Source organism: Musca domestica, unplaced genomic scaffold, assembly GCF_030504385.1.
Source record: "Musca domestica strain aabys unplaced genomic scaffold, Musca_domestica.polishedcontigs.V.1.1 90, whole genome shotgun sequence".
NCBI lineage: Eukaryota > Metazoa > Arthropoda > Insecta > Diptera > Muscidae > Musca > Musca domestica.
The window spans coordinates 1,128,299-1,150,173 of record NW_026712436.1 but is presented as its reverse complement, the minus strand read 5'-3'; the positions used below and the strand labels follow the sequence as shown (position 1 = coordinate 1,150,173).

Below are 21,875 nucleotides of genomic sequence, written 5' to 3'. Positions count from 1 at the left end.
TATCTTCTATTTATGCCCTACACCACAAGATGGTCAGGGTAGGTATAATGGCTTCTGCATCTGTTTGTAACAGGCAAAAGCAAACGAGATAGACCTGTAGTTCCTTTTGATGATCTGCATAGAATCACATTCTGAGTCGATTTATGCATGTCCGCCCGTCTGTCCATGTATTTTTGTAAACTAAGTACTGGTCGCATTTATTGTCCGATCCAGATGAAATATTACACAAGTCATTTGTTCGACCCAAGGACGAACCCTATTGACATTGGAGATAATCGGTCAAAATTTAGATATAGCTCCCATATATATCTTCGTCCGATTTCTCTTTACCGTGCACCAAAAGTGTAATATTCAGCACTTACGACCAAATTGTGCCTAGAACAAGTGTGTCAAATTTGGTGAAAATCGGTTCAGATATAGCTATAGCTCCCATATATATTGTTCATCCGATTTGATATTTTTGGCTTCCGCAGTCGTAATATTAACTCTGTAACAACGATATTTGGGAATTATATCAAATACAGATCAGAAATACCTTTTCTAAATTTTATCGACATCGGTTTAAATGTGGATATAGCTCCCATATATAGTTCCCATATATAGATCTGGATTTTCCCTATTATTTGGTATATATAAATTGATGAATTTTGGAATTGACCTAATGTAAGGATTTCATAAAGATCGATTTTCGGAATTCATATTTAATATTATTTATAAATACATAATTCTTCTTCTCATTCTCAACATTACCTTAACCTTAATTCCATATTTACAAGCTACTTAAAATAGGCCCATATTCCACAGCGCATACAAAACATTAATGAATGGAATTTTGAAATCTCAATTTATTCAACAATTTATTTGGTATTAGTGCTCATAATTATTATTTATTTTTAAAATTTGTGTCATCTTTCTTGAATTACAATATTTGCCAAAAATGAAATGGCGATAAAGAAAATACAGCAACATGTGCAACGACACACTCAACGAGAATAAAAGTATTTTTAATATTCTCTGTGTTCAGGTTGTCACGGTGATCATGGTCGGGGGTTCCACCTCCACCTACATTTAAATTTCTGCTTATGTGTGTGTATATGCACTTAATATTGAGTGCATTTCTATTTGCTGATCATAAAAGCGAACACAGGCAGATATCATCACAACCTGGCACAAACTATAAATTTGTGTCATTTTCAAAAACAACAAAAACAGCAACAACCTAAATACAATTTGACAAAAACAAAAATATTGCCCATTAAAAATAGACAGAGAATAGACTTTGGCAAAGCACTACGCAAATAATTATCTTTTTGAAGGGAAAGGTTGGTTTGTTGGCTGGCCACAAGTGTGCGATTGTACGCGGACGCCAAAATAACCTTGAGAACTTAGCCTGGCATGAAAAGTTTGTTCTTGACCAGTTGTTTCCGATTTGTTTGATAGCAAATTAAATGAATCATAATGTACATAAACATACGTACGATATTTAAGGGACTTTAAATAGGGGGGTTCCCCATAGTGGCCCTAGAATTTGTGAAAACTTTATCACATATCCATAGACCCCTGAGAAAGGTGTGCAATTCATAGAAAATCTGTGATAGGGTTCATTCTGTTAATCTAAAGGAAACTTATATATTCTATGCATAATAAACGTGGAAAATGGCTTATATTCGCAAAAGACCATAAAACTTGTTGTGGTGTTACAAACTTAAAAAAAAAACAAGTAAAAAAGAAGCTAAGTTCGGCGGAGCCGAACTTTTATTACCCTCCACCATTCGGAAGGAACTTGAAAATTTTCAAAAAAACTGCAATGAAAACTGTTATATGGAGACTATACGAAGACGTGGACCTGCCTACGCAATTTTTTGGCATAGGCTGTAGTACCCATTACGAACTTCAAATACCAAATTTGAAACAATTCAGGTGAATAATGTAGCCAAAATCATCAAAATGCCGAATTTTGGGATGTAGGGAGATATACGGAAACGTGAACCTACATACGATTTCTTTGTCATAGGGTGTAGTACCCATTACGAACTTTAAATACGAAATTTGAAATAAGTCCGTTAAATAATGTCACTAAAATCACGAAAATACCAAATATCGGTATGTACCGTCACAGGGGGGCTATACGAAGATCTATACCCATAAGAAATGAAAAAGATGTCTATCTCGAGAAGACATAAAAAAGTCATATATTTTCAGGAGACACAAAAATGTCTTCCATTTGCAAAAGTCCTGGAGAGTTCTTGCCTTCATGAAGAGAAAACCAAAGAAGTTCATCTATCTCCAGAGGATCTGAATATATTCTATCTACATAAGATTAAAAGAAGGACCACAATAGATTTTACATCCATAGAAGTCCTAAAAGAGATATGATATCTACAGAAGATCTGTTAAAGACATTCTATGCGCAGAAGCTCCGTAAATTAAATTCCGTAAATGTTATTCTATTATATAACAAGTTAGAAAGTATTAATTTGTAGTGTTCCGATATCAAAATACCATCGGTGTTCTGACCGATATATATCCTCAGTATTTTACCACCTGTTTATGTGTACAAAAAAAAAAAAAAAAAAACTCACTAGCACTCAATATATTTTTTTATAATCACAGGGAAAATCCTGCACTTATGTATAAATATGTCTTTAAATACCGAAATTCCAATCCATATTTCAAACAATTCTGTAAACAAGTTGGCTATAATCACCAAAATATTTTTCATATATATGGAACATCGAAAGGATGGAGGCTATTGGGAAACGTTTACTTATATAGAAGTTGTTCAATATAAGCAGGCTAAAATCATCAAAATACCGAATATTGGGAAGTACCTTTGTATGGGAGTCATGGGACAACGTGGGCATATACATGCAGCGTTCTGAAAACAACTCTATTTTAGCAAAAGCTCTTCGATTTTTTCGAAATTTTTTCCAGAGATAGGTATTTTTACCCTGATTCCGGGAAACTATATATTTTTTTTTTTTTTGGTATCAAATTTAGAAAACTTTGGTTCGCGTTAGCCGGTGCGGGATATACCCATAGGTAAAAGTCTCAAGCCCCGCCGAAGGCCAGCTACTTACAACAACTGTTACATTTAGAAAAACCTTAGTTCGCGTGGTCGGAAGAGAATATCTCTGGACTCAGAAAAGGTATTAGCACGAATTTTAGCATTTTGGAAAGGTAAGAGTGATAGCTATAATTTCACATCAATTTTGTTGACCCCCATAATGGGCCTTTTTTCGACTTTTTGGGGGGTTTTATATAAATCGGGGTCCAAAAATCGATAATTTGACTAAAACTTCCGAACTGCCTATAAATATCATGTGACTACTTGTTGTATAGTTGTTTTCATAAGCTTTCAAACGATAACAAAATTGTCTATATCGGGTAAGTGGATCCGGGTCTACCTCGGGTCTTGAACCCGGACTTTCGGGTCAAATATCTGGAATTCCGGTTCCGTCCCGGAATCAGGGTAAAAATAACTGCCTCTGAAAAACTTTTTCGAAATAAATGGAGAGTTTTACTAAACTAGAGTTAAGTCACGTTTTGCCACAAAAGCTAGAAAATATTTTGAACCCTAACTACCAAATTCTAAAATTTTCCGTTAGAAAGTGTGGGCAAAATCGTTAAAATATCGAGTATGGGGAGTTTCTTTATATGGGGGCTATAGGAAAACGTGGACCTATGTAGACGCATGAGGTAGAAACCATTACAAACTCTAAATACCGAATTTTTAAATATTCCCTTGAAAAGTGTGACTAAAATCAAAAGTCAAAATATCGAATATCTAGAAGTACAATTATATAGGGGTCATACGAAAAAGTGGATCTCTACAAAGTTCTACCAGAGGATGTAGATCCTATTTCAAACTCAAAAACCCGAATTTTAAACTATTTCGTTATAAAGTGTTGCTTAAAGAATAAAATACCGAATATGGGGAGATACAATTATATGGGGGCTATATGAAAACGTTGACCGATATGGCTCATCTTCGATATTGATCTGGCTGCAGACAAAAGACAACTGTATACAACATTTTAGGTTACTATCACATGCCGTATGGACTCAAGCGTGATTACAACAGACGAACGGACATGGCTAAAACAACATAGAATCGACATAATTATAAACGGAATGACAAACCTAACATACTCTTGATACTCTTAAGCCATTATTTCGATTTTGATGAAGGAGGTCTTCTAAACAACGGAGGAAAGCCCTCCATCAACAGAGACCTGAAAGATACCTTCTATTTACAGAAGATTAAGGTCATCTATTTTGTCAATCAGAATCATCTATTTTGTCAATTGAGGACGTGTAACGATATTCAATAGCAGATGTGAAAAATTTAATTTAGCAATAGAAGAATCGTAATTTCTTTACAAAAATTTACCCTTACTCCAAACCGAAATTCGATCTATCGAGAGTCGACTTAAGTATCTCTGTTATGCAACATACAGACATTGTTATAGAACCCCTGTAAAATATCTGCTGCCTATCTAGAAGTCCTACAGCAGACCTGTTCTTTTAAATAAATATTTATTATTTTTCTTAACACAAACTCCTTCTTGACACCAGAGATCAATGCCTTTAAGACCCTAAACGTTAACCGGCTAAAACAAAAAAAGAACTAAATAAACTGAAAATCACGAAATCATTGAAAAAACCATAAAAATATTTAACAAGTTTGTTTTTCTGTCTGTCTGTCCAACCATTCGCCTGCCTGCCATCCTGCTTGTTGAAATTATAGAACGTACCGCATTTTAAACATTCGGTATAAATCTACACATATATACACATGTCAAATATGATTACAAACATAATAACAAGAAACCAGTTATTGGGAAAAATAATAAAAGCCAAAACAAAATAAAGAAAAAAACTTTAACAAACATAAGTCACAAAACCGCCAAATGCCGGTGCAATAATCCGGCAGTTACGATTTTTGTTGTTGTGAAGGTGGTGGTGGCGGCAGCGATGTTACTCCCTGAGTAGCAGAAGTGTTTAACAGAGGTTGCATGCTGCCTGCCCGCCAGCACTTGATCAATAAATCCACATTCGAGCTGTTGGCTCCAATCAGCGGCTGTTGTTAACAGGGTTGCCAAGAGAATTGACAACATGAATTATGGCCATTTCGGCGATCTTTAAAATCCCCAAAAATGTGAAAGGTTTGTTGTTGTTCGAATTTGAAATTCAACAACTTAAAAGGTATAAGTCGGTTTTGCCGAAAATATCCGCTTATTTAAATATATTTTGACTTGCGTTACGATTATTCAAACTATTCACGCTTTAACCTGCCCCATAAAGGAATGGGTCAATATTGTCGATTTCGAACCTGACAAAAGCCTCATACATGTTAAGATAAATATTTAGGTACACCAAATTTGAAAAGAATCACAGACTTGTTTAGCAAGTTTTGGAAGATATAAGTCTTGAAAATTGTGAGCCTTTGAGAGGGTGGGCCGATATATATGAACTCCACACCAGATCTTGTATTGAAAAAAATATTAGGATATGTGAAATTTGAAGAGAATCAGATACTTATTTTGCATTTTATGAGAGTTATAATTGATCAAAATCTTGGCACGTAATGGGGGAGGTATCAGAAAAAATAAGCCGATATATACATCTCGACACCAGATATTGTGTCGGAAAATAATATTGGGATGTGTAAAAGTTGAAGATAATAGGGTGCTTATTCCACTTTTACTGAGCTTCGTGTTTATTTAAAATTTTGATCTCTTTATGTGGGGGGTACCAGAAACAGTTGTCCGTTCTATCCGTTCTTCATACCAGGTCTTGGGTTAAAATAAATATTGGGATTTGAAATCTGAAGAGAATCGGATGCCTTTTTTGAATTTTATGAGCGTTTTGTTTATTTAAAGTTTGACCCGTTTTTGGTGAGGTACCAGAAGGTGTGTACCGATATAATCCATCTCACACCAGATATTTGATTGATAGAAATATTGGGATGTGTCTAGTTTGAAAGCAATCACATGATCACTTCGGAGGAGTCCGTTATACTCTATCTTGGCCGAAAGTGGTGAACTGCCGAATTTGGTTTTCTCCGATGAGAAAACATTCGTTGTCCAGCAGTTTGTAAATAAACAAAATGATCGTATTTAAAAGAGGTCAGCTGAAAATGTACAACTTCGGATGGCCAACAGAACTCAAGCGTCGGCCATGGTGATGGTGTGGGCCGCCATAACAGCCGCTCGTATTAATCGACTGTGGCATCAGAATAAATGCCGAATATTATCGCGAAAATATTCTGGAGGGTGTAGTAAAACCTTGGGCACGCAAACAGTTTGGCCGCAGACCTTGGACATTCTAACAGAACTCTGCGCCATCGCACTCAGCATGCGCCACCCAAGAATGGTTACAAAATGAGGTTCCTCGCTTCATTTCCAGCGCACAATGGCCACCAAAATCTCCGGATACCAATCCGTTGCACTAAAAAAGACCAAAGTGTCGATCACTTCAAGCAAGCGCTTCGCCGGGAATGGACCAAAATACCGCAGAGCAACATTCGGCCCTTTGAAGGCCATAATTCGTGCCAATTCGAACAAATCTAAATTTATTTTAAAATCTGATGCTATTTCCGACATTTTTTGCTTTCATTCAATGAAATTTAAAAAAAAAGTAAAAATCATGGCGTTGGACTTTGTTGCATTTTTTTATCTCACCCTGTATAGCTCTGATAATCCTTTACATTTTCTTTCCTAACAATCCACATTTATACTTCTAATATTCCAAACAAATCTTCTTATAACATCCACGATTACTGCTCCAATATTCCTTTAAAAATTCTATTCTTATTCCTAAAAAATCGACGATTATAACTGATATCCCTCCAAAAAATATTCTTTAAAAACCCACGAGTATAGCTCTTATATTCCTTTAAAAAATTCACGATCATGGCATAAAAATTCATTCAAAAATATTCTTAAAAAGTTACGATTATAGCACTCTCCCATCCACGAAATATTTCTCAAAGTCCTTTTATTTTTTGAAGACACCACGAAAGGTCTACTATCTTTAGAGAACCTTTTAAATAGTATTTTATTTAGGGAAGACTTCTTAAATGTCTCTATGCATAGAAGACCTCTTCTATACATTAAAGATATCCCGAAATCTCTTCCATCTTTAGATTAAATATAGAAAACCTCTGGGAGATATCTTTCAATGTAAAATATTTTGAAAATATCTCTCTATAAAACCCCTTGGAATCTCTTCTATTTATAATAAAATTGCAAATAATTTAATTCGATATTAAAATAAAATTTTCAAACTCCAAGTGAAATATTTTTTTCCTCATTTTAAATATTGGTCGTTTCTCACTAGAGATATTTGGTCGAAAAACAAGAAAACAGTCATTAACGGCAATGTTGTTTACTTAACATTGTGGGGGGGATCGCCACTGTAAACAAACAGTGGAAGAGAAATGTTGTTTACTCTTAATGTGTGGGGTTTGCTCCGTCCTCTTCTCTCTTTCTGAGAATAAACACGTCTGGGTATAGCTGTGTGTATGTTGTGTTGATGGCTTGCTGTATCAGTGAGAGCTCTGGTACTTGTGTGTCTTTTTTTTTTTGTTTTGGGCTTCATCTTATCATCTGTTCCCCATGCCGATGTTAAACAAACTGTTGTCGTTGGACAATTTAACGTTTCAGTCAACGGCAATTATTCGATTCAAAAACAACGACCGTTAAAACGCGACGGCAGAAAATGCGTTTTGTAGTGTGACGGAAGAAGACGAAGAAGAAGGAGACCTTTGCAATAATTAGTTTTTTTATTTATTTTTTTGCAATAATCCGTGCAAATACAAACAACAGCAAAACGTGTCTGTTCAACGTTTAACTAAAATAAAAATAAACGAAGGCGGGCAAAAATATGTTTTCAATATTACGCAAATAATTAATAGAAATAAAAGCAACAACTACAGCGGGACAGGCAAAGAAAATATTAAAAATAAAACAATAATTATACAATCAACCATAATATAAAACAAAAAAATAAAATATCTACAAAAACATTTTGTGATCTCATAAATTTTAACGAGTGTCGTTATTTTCAATTTAAAGGTACCTATCGCATTTTGGTATTTTCGAAATTCCACGGAAAATATGGCAAAACAAAAGTTCAACAATATTTTTATTATTTATTCAGAATATGTTTTTTTTTTGTTTATTATTTTATTTTTTAAAGAGACAAAAGATTGTCCTCCATTTGGCGGTAATTTTAAACCCCATCTCAACACAGCTGTTTATTGTTGCTCTAAGCGGAATTCCGCAAAACCAAAAACAAAAAACCGCCAACCATTGACAAGTGTGTCTTACCTTCAAGAGCCGACTAGGTATTGAATTTGAAAATGTTTTAAACGGTTTTTATGCAATATCTGGTTTGTAATGTTAAGTTTTGTTTTGTCGGACAGAGTGCTTGCCACGCTTGTTGCAAAAACAAATTGCGAAAAATTGCACACAGCAACAACAAAAACACTTCTTTCTGTATAGAAAATCAAAAGACCATAAAATGTTCTCAGTTTTTAACATAAAAATAGATTAATTACTCAAAGTAAAATATTTAAATTCTGTAATGACAAGTTGTTAATGTTTTTTCCTTGTTTTTGCTGTTAGTTGAGGTTAGAATGGACTTTGTTTGGTAATAATGGGTAGATAAGGAAAACCTTGCTTTGGAGGATCTTGGCGAATTACAAAAAAATAATAATTAAATAATAACTAAATAAAACAAGTTAAAAAAGTAAAAGCTCTCGGATTTTGGTGAATTTTTCCAGGGTTGGGTATTTTCATTCCTTATTCAGGGAAATTATTTTTTCTTGGAGGACGAACGCGGATAACCGGATATTGGACCCGAAATTCCGGACCTACTAAAGCGCTATGGACAATATAGGCAGCACCACCACCATTTGGAATCTATATAGGTATCAAAGCTAATGAAAATACCTATCCAAAGAGTGGTCACATAAAGGTTTTTTAAAACGGTTCCGGAAATGCATCAAAATTATTCATTATTTGGACCCAGATTTTTTAAAAAGTCCCCTAAAAGTCGTTTCATTTTGGGAGTCCACATCATTTCAATATACTGAAAATAATCATCATATTCGGGTTCAAAGACCCATATCTCTGGATCCAAGAAAGATAGTAACACATATTGTAGCATTTTAGAAAGTTTATAGTGTCAGCTTTAATTTGGCGTATATTTTCTGGACTCCAAAAATGGGAATTTTTTAAAAAACCCTGATCCTAAAAATCAATAACTTTTGATACAACTCCTGCTTTTATACGATACCTATATTTTCCATATCGGTGTAGTAGGTCCGGGTCTAACCCAGATTTTGGACCCGGATTTTGTTGTCAAATATCCGAGTTTCCGGGTTCGTCCCCAAAGGAAAATATACTTTCCCGGAATCAGGGTAAAACAACTACCTCTGCAAAAAATTCAAAAAAAATCCAAGGGTTTTAAATAAACTAGAGTTGTTCCCGATTTTTATGACGGATGTATACTCTCGACCAAAGTCCGTTTATTTAATATATTTTAACTTACGCTATGACCCTGTAAAATATACCAAGTCTGTGTGGAATCGGAATCGGGTCTTACTTTCGCGTTTTATGTGATTCATGGATATTCAAAATTTTGACCTTTTATGTGGGAGGTATCAGAAGGAATAGACTGATATGCAGGTTGAGATGCAAAAAATGCAACGAAGTCAAACGCCATAATTTTAACATTTTTTTTTTTAATTTTATTGAATGAAAGCAAAAAATGTCGGAAATGTGCGCTGGAAATGAAGCGAGGAACCTCATTTTGTAACAATTCTTGGGTGGCGTGTGCTGAGTCCGATGGTGCTGAGTCCTGTTGGAATGTCCGAGGTCAAAATAATTCGTGCCCAAGGCTTTAATACACCCTCCAGAAGATTTTCGCGATAATATTCGGCATTTTCAGCTGACCTCTTTGTCAAATAAACATGATCGTTTTTCAGCCAAGCGTAGCAACTCTTTAGCTCTTTTGAGTCTATTTGCTTTCTGTTGCGGTGTACGTTCCTGCGCTTTTTGGAATTTCAATGGTTTTACCCAGAGCTCATTTTTCCATATTTGCCGAATGGAATATTGCGATATGTTAAGCTTACGAGCCATTTTTCGGCCACTGCGAAGCTTCTTTACTTTTCGAACCATTTCTGCTGATGTTGCTGGTACGAGACATAAAAGATTTATTCACATTTAAATGCTGGAGTGCTCTATCGATAGCCAATTGTGGTGGTGGTTTTCCAGCCAAATATAAAGAGATCACACTATCACGCTTGAATTCCTGGAATCACGAATAACTTTTTTTCTGGAAAATTCTCACCAAATTGCTTTTGTCCGCTTGTAAACAATATAATGAGCTGTCACTGGAATAATTGTAACAGCAGTCGGACGAATGGCTTAGAAATGACAGCAGTTTTTTCATCTCACCCTATTTATATATATAATTTCTGGCGTTTAGGTAAGATTTAGACTCTTGACGTCTTTTAGGAACAGTAGTAAGGTCCACAAATACCCCTCTATTTTAAATCGCTCGAGGGTTAACATTTTCATCTAAAATATTCCTGCTTTTTGGCAATTTTAAATTGACATTCTTTGTGAGAGATTTTTAGAGTACTAAACAAGGACAATGATTTTCACCAAAGGGTCATGCGACCAAAAATATTCCAAAATTGATTTTCATTCCCTTATTTCTAACAAATAACGAAGATATTGTTGAACTTTTCTAAATGCCAAGAGATATATTCGGAAAATCAAAACTTCGCAATGAAAAACGACAGCTGACTTTCTGACTTGAAAACAATTTTTTTTTTTCAAATTTTCTTTATAGAAATATAACACTAAAAAGAAATCATAAATTGAAAAACTGAAATAAAAACACTCCATAAAGTCAATAAAATATTCAAAACTGTGCGGTTATGCAATAAATAAATTCGATACCAGCGACAAAAGAAACACAATTTTCAGGTGTTGATAAACTTCAATATAACCATTAAATGAAATAAAAACAAAAACACAACATTCAATAAAAGTGATAAAAGAAAACTACAACAAGTGAAGAAAAACAACAACAAAAAACGAACCTAAAATAAGAAAAAAAAAAAAACAAAATTTTCCCTTTTCAATAGCGGAAGAATAAATAACGAAATTATGGAATATTCCGAATTTTTAGAATATGCCATTGAACTGTGGCACTATGTGCCCTATATTTTTTATGCTTTTGTCTTCCTCACCCTCATACCCAAGTCATTGAGAAAAATCAATGATTTTGCCAAGGCCGATTATGAAGCAAATCGCCATAAATATCATCGTTGTTATGGACCCGAATTGTGCTGTCATGTCTTGGAGGGGGATGAGCATTTGCCCAAGCAAAAGGCACGCAAGGCGGTGACACGTGTCTATCCCAAAAAGCAGACGATCGACGGCAAAAAGGAAGAAAAATCTGCAACGACAAAAACAACAGCAGCGCCTGTGGCCAATAGCCATGAAGAACCTGCCAATGTCTATAAACGCCAGGTGCACACCCACACAAATGTCAATAAAATTGCCAAAATGTTTGAAAGTGGTGGTGTCCAAAAGAAAATCAATCGCGTCACACCCACAGTATTACCTGATTTCCGTAGATGTTCTCTGAATTTCGACGATGATGATCATGATTTGTTTGAGCGCAAGGAGGTGGTGGTGGCCAACAAAGTCGAGCCACCAAAGAAAAGAGAAAATGTTGTCCTACGACGTCTATCAAAACTTAGCCAAGAATTGGAGGAGAATAATGAAAATTCGGCAAACATTTTAAATCAACTTTCCACTGGAGATTGGCACAGTGAACCCATAACTACGGAGAAAACAAAACGCCACATACCGGCAGCTTTAAATTTAAGTGACATAAACTCAGCCACACCCTCAACAATGTCACCCAATCATTCGTCATCGCCCAACTCGCCATCGAATTCTCCCATCCCATCCCTGTCGCCGGTGGAGAAAAATGTTCCCATTTTAAATATGAAATCCAGTTTAGAGGATATTTTCGCAGCTATTGCCAAAAGTGCGGAAGATTCAGAGGGTTTCCTCTATCGTGGTTGCAATTCCCTTTCGCCAGTTACCTCAATCGATGATATCTTGTCCCAGCGCCGCCTCTCACGGCCCCTGTCGGCCTATTCCATTAGTGATCTGTTAAACGATGATCAATCGAGCAATAAAAGTCTAGAAGAGGCAGCTTATATGGAGAATTTCTTAAAAGTCTTAAATAAAACGTGAGAAACAAAACGATCTCTTTGGATTAGGTAGTTAAACAAAAAAATAAATTTCAAATTATTTATGTATGTATTTGTATGTAAGCCTTACAATTGTGAAATAATATTTTGTGTGCCATGCCATAGGGCATGATTTCAAGGATTTTTAGGTAAATAGGTCTTTGGGAAAATCATTAATTGACAAAAGCGATGATGCAAAGGAGAAAATTTTGTTTTTCATATAAAAACCGTAAACAGAATGAAAATAATTCCAATATTTTATGAATAGTGGTTTAAAAATGTTAGAATTTCTGCTTTTTATGAACAGTTTTCATTAAAGTAAATAATTACGGCTTGTCAGACAAAAATCGTTGATGGAAAGCATGAAAACATGCATGGGAGAAATAATTTCTATATTATACGAATAGCGTTTTATACGTGTTCCCATTGTTCGGAGTTTTGCATTTTATGAACAGCGTTCTTAAAACAAACAAAAAATGGCTTTGTTTCAAACAAAAGCGATGACTGATAAATGTTGAATTTTATTAAAACATGCACAGAAAAATTGTGCTTCATATATTGTAAGAACATTGTTTTTAAAATGCTAGGATTTCTGAATTTTATGAACAGCGGTCATAAAAACAATTTTTGATTTCTTGTCAGAAAAAAAATGATTCTTATGAAAACATAAACGATAAAATATTAATTCTTATATTCAATGAATAGTGTTCTGAAATCTCACCAATGTTCGAATTTCTACATATTATGAACAATGTTCATAAAACAAAAACAAAGTTTTTTTTATTAGGCAAAATCGATTATGGAAGGCAGAAAGTGTTGACTCTCATTAAATGGTTCACTGTGAAAAACTCTTTCATTATATGAATATTGTTGTCAATGTTAAGATTTCTGTATTTTATGAACATCATTCATAAAACTAAATAATGATTTCTTTTGAGAGAAAAGCGATGATGGGAAGTATCGAAGCTTATAAAAAATATGCACAGAAAAAATTAATCATTAATTAATTGTGTTCTGAAAATGTTGGCATTGTTCAGATTTCTGCATTTACGAAAAACTTTCATAAAACAAAATAACAACTTTTTTGTCAGAAAAAAGCAATGATGGAAAGCAATGAATATTCAGTCTCATAATAATTCATTAATTGTATGAATGGAATTCTGAACATGTTTTCAATGTTCAGATATCTGAATTTTATGAACAGAGTTCATAAAAGTAAATACTAACGTCTTATCAGAGCAAAGCAATAATGGAAAGCATAAAATATAGATTTTTATAAAAAAAACATGCACAGAAAAATAATTCATACAATATTGGAATAGAGTTTTAAAATATTGTCAATGTTAAGTTTTTTGTATGAACAGCGTTCATAAATTTAAACAACGATTTCTTGTCAGACAAAAACAATGATGGAAAATAGAGAATGATGTTTTTTATAAAAACAATAATTCATACATTGCATGAATAGTGTTTTGAAAATGTGAGAATTTTTGTGCTTTATGTACAGCGTTCATAAAACAAAATAATGGCTTAATAACAGATAAAATCATTAGAAAGCCAAAAACGTTGATTTTTTTTAAGAAAATAATCCTTTATGAATTGGTTTACAGAAATGATGCCAAGTTTAGGATTGTTGCCTTTTATGAACGGTGCTCATAAAACTAAATAACGATTTTTTGTCAGAGAAACCAAAACAACCATTTAGGTAATAATAATGAGAGTAAAAAGTAAGAGAGACTAACAAACACTTCATTAAATATTTAAGAGAAATTGACACTTTCCGACTTGCATCAGTAGAGTATAGGCAAAATAGAAAAAAAAAAGGGAGAATATAATTGATTTCTTGACTGCTAATAACTCTTTTAAACTTTGTGAAAGATCAGTATTGTCTAATATCATTAAAAAAAAATATATTAAAATTAATTAAAAACTAAACGTTGATTTGTGGTTGTTTTATGAAAGCTACGAGAAAATGGCATATACTTTTAAGTTTAATGCATGCTCACGCCATTCGGAGAGTTGCACATTTACGTTCTCCCAATTTTGTTACTCTCTGCTAACATTGTATTTCAATAGTGTTGATTATGTGTATGGAGAAAATAACCCTCACTGAGAGTCAAGTAATTCAAGGCATCACACTATAAACAAGAGACTAAAAGTGAGCTCAGGTAGTCGTAATATAAAGAATAATAAGAAAATAGTTTTGGAATGTATGAACTTCATACTTTATTCGAGTTGCATGATATTTGAGAAGTATTGCATGTTTTCTATGTTAGAAACCCGAGAAGTATCTGCAATAATAAAATATGAATAGAATTATGAAAACATTACAAAATATTTTTCGCAAATATATAAAAGTGAACACAAATTGTGATAAAGTAGGGAATAATAAGAAAATAGTTTTGGAATGTAGGAACAACATACTATATTTGAAGAAAGAGTAGTTTTTGTTGCATATTTGAGTACCATTACATACATTTGTTTAATTTATCTGAACGGTATCTAAAATAAATAAAATTAAATAAATTCTCTTTTTCCGACGAAATATCTTTCACATACCATTCTTTTAATGATTTTCCCAATAGATTTTCCAATTAAAAATACAATGCATACAATTTAAAATAAAATACACTTTATTTTATACTAAAAAAATATTCTACAGAACAAGACTAAAAGAAATTTTAAGAATTTAAAGTAAAAAAGTATTGACAGTGTTTGTATATATGGCAGAATTTATAAAAAATATGCGCTTTGGCAAGTTGGCATTTCCTCAACAATTAAGCACTCTCAGTCCCACCTTTTTTAAATAATTTTTTTTTTTTTTGTTATTTGTATAAAATGTACATTTATTTGTCTCAAATAAAAGTTCAGAAAAATGGTTAAAGTGTTCCTAACACTTTAGGCTTTAAATAATTTTAAATACATAAAGATTATAATTAAAATGATAGAATTATAATTATTTTATTTAAAAAATAAAACTTGTACACTAAACGACTAAACATTGTATACTAAATTTTTTTAAAAATATTTTTTTTTAATGTTTTATTCATAATTTTTCTAATAACACAAAAAATTTGTTAAATTGTTTTATTTATTTAATAAAAAGACTAATTAAATTTTAAATTAATTTAATTTTTAGTTTTAATTATATTTTGCAATATTTATGCCAGTTATTTTTTTATCGAAAATGCCTCATTATTTTTTAAATGAAATATAATAAGAAAATAAATATGGTATTACACCAAGTGTGAATATTTAGTTTTTTTTTACATATAAATAACGACCAGAAGAATTTGTAAATAATATTTAAATCAATAAAGATTAATAAAACGAAATTTAAAATTATATAAAAACAAAAATAAGAAAACGCTTATTCAGCTGGATTTTTGAGGATTTGAAGGTAAATAAATATAAGTTATTCAAACTGTTGACCCTTTATGGGGGAGGTTCCGAAGCAGTTGGCCAATATTGACCGATTCGTATCTGATCTAAGACTGATAAAAATATTGCAACTTGCCAGATTTGGACTATATCGACTACTTCCTATACTTTATATAAAAGATTTGGAATTTTTTGGAAAATGTGGAAAAATGCTTGAGGTCCCAGATATAGGGGACTGAAGTATTCCATTTTCATACTGCATCTAATACAGATAAATTCCGATTAATTACACATTCTTATCAGATTTCTGGTTAAGAGAACTATGTAGATAGAGCAAGTTGTAAAGAATCGCCGACTTGTTTCGCATGTTATGACAAATATAAGTATTGGAAATTGTAACCCTTTTGTGGATGAGGTACCATAAGGGTTTGGCAGATGTATATCATCTTCACAACAAATCTTGCGGTAGCAAAAATGTTTGGATGTGTGAAATTTGAAGAGAGTTCCGCTTTACTTGAGCGTGTTGTTTTTCAAAGAAGAAATGGTCCGATATGTACCATGTTTATAACAAACCTTGTGTTTATGAAAATATTGAGATGTACCAAGCCTAAATGGAATCGGATGTTAATATTGCGTTTTATGAGCTTAATGGATATTCAAACTTTTGACCCTTTGTGGGGGAGGTACCAGAAGGAGTGGACCAATATATTCGATCTTAACACCAGATCTTGGGTTTAAAAAAATATTGGGATGTGTGTAATTTGAAGAGAAGCGGATGATTATTTCGGATTTTATAATCGTGTTGGTTATTCAAAACTTTGACCCTTTGTGTGGGAGGCACCAGAAGGAATGGTCCGATCTCTACCATCTTTATAAAAGATCTTGTGTTTATGGAAATATTGAGATGTGCCAAGCCTGAATGGATTCGGATGTTAATTTCGTGTTTTAAGAGCTTAATGGATATTCAAAATTTCGACCTTTTGTTAGGGAGGTACCAGAAGGAGTGGTCCGATATATTCCAACTTCACACCAGATCTTGGGTTTATAAAAATATTGGGATGTGAAAATTTTGAAGACAATCGGGCTCTTACGGAACATTTTATAAGAGTTATAATTATTCAAAATTTTGACCCTTTGTGGGGAAGGTACTTGATGGAGTGGAACGATATTTTCGATTTTCGCACCAGACCTAGCCCGGATGCGAATAGTAGGATTTTCAAAGTTGGATCAAAATCGGAATATCTTTTCTCTTTCTGTGCAAAAATATATGTTTTGAAAATTTTGACTCTTTTTTTTTTTGGGGGGGAGGGGGTGTTGGTACCAAAAGAAGTTGACCGATATATTCCATATTCCTACCAGACCTTGGATTAATAAAAATATTGTGATGTGTGTAATTTGAAGACAATCGGGAACATAAATCACACGTTATGATAGTTATAATTATTTAAAATTTTAACCGTTTGTTGAGGAGGTACTGGATAGAGTGGACGGATATTGGATATTTTCGCACCTGACTTAGCACTGATGCAAATATTAGGATTTACAAAGTTTAAGAAAAATCGGATAATCCTTTCTCCTTTTGTGCAGTAAAATATTTATTTTTATTTATTTATTTATTTATTTTTTTTTTAAATTTCGACCTTTTGGGGATGAAACACCTTTTATTAGGATTAAGAAATTTTAAGCAAAATCGGATTATACTCTCTAAGTATTTTTTTTTTTAATTTCGACCTTTTGTGGGGGAGGTACCAGAAGGAGTGGACCGATATTGCCTAACTCCGAAATCTATCGAAGTTTGACAATAATATTACGATTCACCAAAATTTGGGCCAAGTCGGTTACTTATTTCGAAAGTTATCGTGTGTACCGACCAGACAGACAGTCGGATGGACGGACAACTCTAGATCGACTCCAAATGTCCTGAAACGGACTTGGTCCAAAAGACCTGGGCGCTAAAACCTTTATTTCGATAAGGCACGTTCTGGCCGTACAAATTGCCATAGTTAGGAGCCATATGGCCATAAAAACACATTTTAAGGTCAAAGTTGCACTCCACCTGGATTAAGCAAAATAGTTCCGTGAAACATTTAGGTGGATGATTTCTGAGACAAAAATACTCTTAAAAAAATATATATTCATTCCATATCGTGTTTCCAAATACGTCAAAAATTTTGTAAATATTTCAAAATTGATTTAGAAATAGTTTCCGTTTTTTAATTGCCAATAAAAATCGGGCTCATTTTACACGGGCAAAACATCTGTTGTTGTTTGTAATTTCCCTAATGGCATAAATGGATGACACACACACACGCACACAGACCTTCCATCGAGCTTTGTTCATTAACTTTGAGTGCAAATAATTTTTTAGCATTTGCTTTATCATATCACGACCTAGTAGCAACAATAAAACACTACATTTACAAATACTTGTCATAAAAAAGAAATGTAAATATTTTGTTTTCGTTCTTTCGCAAAGTCAACATTCCAGAATGATTAAAAAAATATACACCTGTAATTTTGTTTTACAACTTACAACAATTTGTAATATTTAAATGCGATAAAAAGGGCATTTGAGATAAAATTCTTTTGAAGAGTTTGATAAAATGTAATTTGATTGAAAAAGACAATATAATTGTATTATATTGTAATAGGAAGAACAATAATTTTGTTTCTGCAAATTTTTAAAAATTTTCCAATTTTTTATCGTATCTACAGTTTTATTGGTATCGCTCAATAAACTCTCCAACAATCTACAATTCCCAAAAAAGTAAGGTGATAATAACAATTCTAGGTACCAGACTCGTTATTTGCCCAACAGCCAGTTATCGATTTGAGTGGCAGTGATGACGTCCGTGTCACCTATCCCCACACTAATGTCGCCTAAATGAATTTGTTTACAAACAAATAAAGTTTATTTTCCCCATTTAATTTGTTTAGCTTCTAAATAAATATTTCGACGAGAATGAAATCAAGCGTAACAAACCAATTAGTGGGAAACCACCTTTTATATTCGCCAAGATAGCAACAGCAAAAAATGGAACAATATACCTATAGAGAACCACTTTGGCACACCTTAAAAAAAGTTGAAAATAGCAAGAGTTTTTATTTTTTAAATTTCCTAATAATAGTTCTACTCTTTAAATCTTGATTATAACTGTGACACATTTGGAAAAAAATATTTTCACACAAACACTTTTAGCCTTGGTAAAAATATTTCCAGAAATACGATTAAAGCTTTAACCTTGGCAAACAAAAAAAAATTAACAAAAATAATTTTGATCAGATCTCAGAAATGCTAGTTTTCCACTCCAGTTTGGGATGGAGTATTCCTGCAAGTAAAACAAAAAACATATATTTTATACTCTACAGGGTAAGATGAAAAAAACTGCAACCAACTTCAGACTGCTGTCATTTCTAAGCTACTCGTGACAACTCATTATATTGTTTATAAGCGTACATAAGCATTTTGGTGAGAATTTTCCACACAAAAAAGTTATTCGTGATGGAATTCATGTGTGATAGTGTGATTTGTTTATATTTGGCTGGAAAACTACAAGTGGCTATCGTTAGAGCACTCCAGCATTTAAATGTGAATAAATCGTTTGTGTCTCGTACCATCGCTCGTTACCGTGATACTGGTAGCGTAGCCCGACGTCAAGGAAGTGGACGGAAGAATCGCAATATTCCAATCGCAAATATTGAAAAATGAGCAAGAAAGAAAATAGACTCAAAAGAGCTAAAGAGTTGCTTCGCTTGGCCGAAAATGGTGAACTGCCGAATTTGGTTCTCTCCGATGAGAAAACATACGTTATACAGCAGTTTGTAGACAAACAAAATGATCGTGTTTACTTGCCAAAGAGCTCAGCTGAAAATGTGCTCCTTCGTTTGGCCACCAGAACTCAACCACCGGCCATGGTGATGGTGTGGGCCGCCATAATAGCCAAAGGTCGCTCTCCGCCCGTATTAGTCGATCGTTGCATCAGAATAAATGCCGAATATTATCGCAAAATATTCTGGTGGTTGTATAAAAGCCTTGGGCACGCAAACATTTTGGCCGCAGATTTTGGACATGCCAACAGGATTTAGCACCATTGCACTCAGCACGCATCACCCAAGAATGGTTACAAAATGAGGTTCCTCGCTTCATTTCCAGCGCCAATGGCCACCAAAATTTCCGGATACCAATCTGTTGGACTATTGTGTCTGGAGTATTTTGGTCAGCAAGGTTGGCAAGATCGACGGGAATGGGCCAAAATACCGCAGAGCAACACTCGGGCAGCGTGTGACGGTTTCATTGGCCGTTTGAAGGCCATAGTTCGTGCCAAAGGTGGCCAATTCGAACAAATCAAAATTTATACTAAAATTTGATACTAAATTTTGTGGCGTTTGACTTTGTTGCAGTTTTTTATCTCACCCTGTATTATACTCTATATTCCAAAGTCACTCAAAAAAGAGTGATGGCTTTGTTCATTTTTAAGTAAGGATAAAATGACCTCGAAATTCAGCAGATTATAATTTTAATCTAATTTTAAGCCTCTTGCGAATCAACAACAAATATTCGCATCAGTGCTAGGTCAGGTGCGTAAATGGACGATATCGGTTCACTCCATCAGTTACCTCCCCCACAAAGGTTCAAAATTTTGAATAATTACAACTCTTGTTAATTGTGATGTAAAAGTCCGATTGTTTTCAAATTTCACACAGCCCAATGTTTATATTAACCCAAGGTCTGGTGTTAAGATGGAATATATCGACCCACTTCTTCTGGTACCTTCCCCACAAAAAGTCGAAATTCTCAAAAATATATTTTTTGCGCAGAAAAAGAAACTATTATCCGATTTTGCTCCAACTTTACAAATCCTAATATTTGCCTCAGTTCGCAGTCAGGTGCAAAAATGAATAATATCGGCCCACTCCATCAAATACCTCCACCAAAAAGCGTCGAAAATTTTTAATAGTTCTAACTCTTATAAAATGTGATGTAAGGGTTCGATTGCCTTCAAATAACACACATAACAATATTTTTATTAACCCAAGGTCTGGTCTTGAGATGGGATACATAGGTCTTCTCCTTCTGGTACTTCCCCCACAAAGGGTCAAAATTTTGAATATATATATGAAGCTCATAAACCGCCAAATTTATATCAGATTCCATTTAGACTTCGAACATCTCAATATTTCTATCAATTCAAGATCTGTTATAAAGATGGTAGAGAACGGACCATTCCTTCTGGTACCTCCCCCACAAAGGGTCAAAGTTTTAAAAAACCAAAACGATTATAAAATCCGAAATAAGCATCAGGTTCTCTTTATATTTCCCACATCCCATTATTTCTCTTAACACTAGATCTGATGCGAAGATGGGATGTATCGGACAACACCTTCTGGTAGTTCCCCTACAAAGGGTCAAAATTTTGAATATCTATAAAGATCATAAAAAGCGAAATTGACATCCGATTCCATTCAAGACATCCCAATATTTCCATCAACACAATATCTGTTATAAAAAGTGTAGAGATCGGACAATTTCCATATCAATATTTCTACATGCCTTAGATGAAAATAGAATACTTTGGTCAACTTTATCTGGTACCTCACGCACTTTTTAACATTTTTAAAAACATATCTCATAATAGTAACCAGTAAAGTCCATACCTGGTATGTCGGAATATTTATATCATATTTATTTAGGTCCGATACGAAATGCACAGTATTGGCCCATTCCTTCTGAACCTACTCCATAGGAGCCAACAATTTGAGTAATTATAGCAAAAGTCAAAATATATTTAAATAATCGAACATTGGCTGATGGTAACTTGTTTCTTAATCTTTAATAGATCAAAAAGCTTTAAACAATAAATATTTTGTAAATTAATTGTTTGGATGGGAAATAAAATCGTCAGTTCGATTTGAACTTTATTATTCTACAATTCAATTGCCGATCTTCTTCAAAACCAAGAATAACAATAACATAATTTCTTCAATTACTTCATTTTCAAAGAACTTGCCTGCCACTCACCGAAAGTCTAGTAGCTACTCACCCATTATATTAATAATAATAATAATGATAATAAATAAAAAAAGTAATTGTGTAATAACAATAAAAATAAATAAATCTAAATTAAAGCCAATCAAACACTTCAGCTGCAGAGATGAGTGGAGTGGAGTGAAGTGAAGCCACGGGTTGCCAGCCAAAGGCAAATGG

At 33.5% G+C, this 21,875-nt stretch overlaps 2 protein-coding genes across 14 annotated transcripts in view; both read left to right on the top strand.

Moving 5' to 3' along the window:
• LOC101899622 (supervillin) overlaps positions 1-21,875 on the top strand; it is a 668,298-nt gene that overhangs the window by 625,559 nt on the left and 20,864 nt on the right. The gene's annotated exons all lie outside the window — the stretch shown is intronic.
• LOC101899462 (uncharacterized) lies at positions 7,649-14,524 on the top strand. Its single transcript, XM_005178998.4, has 2 exons — positions 7,649-8,081; positions 10,870-14,524. Exon 2 carries the CDS (start codon positions 11,190-11,192, stop codon positions 12,291-12,293), a length of 1,104 nt encoding a protein of 367 aa, XP_005179055.1. The 5' UTR covers positions 7,649-8,081; positions 10,870-11,189; the 3' UTR covers positions 12,294-14,524.

Bases quoted from the DNA above. Each gene is read 5' to 3' on its own strand.
- LOC101899462 (XM_005178998.4), top strand. From the start codon at position 11,190: ATGGAATATTCCGAATTTTTAGAATATGCCATTGAACTGTGGCACTAT.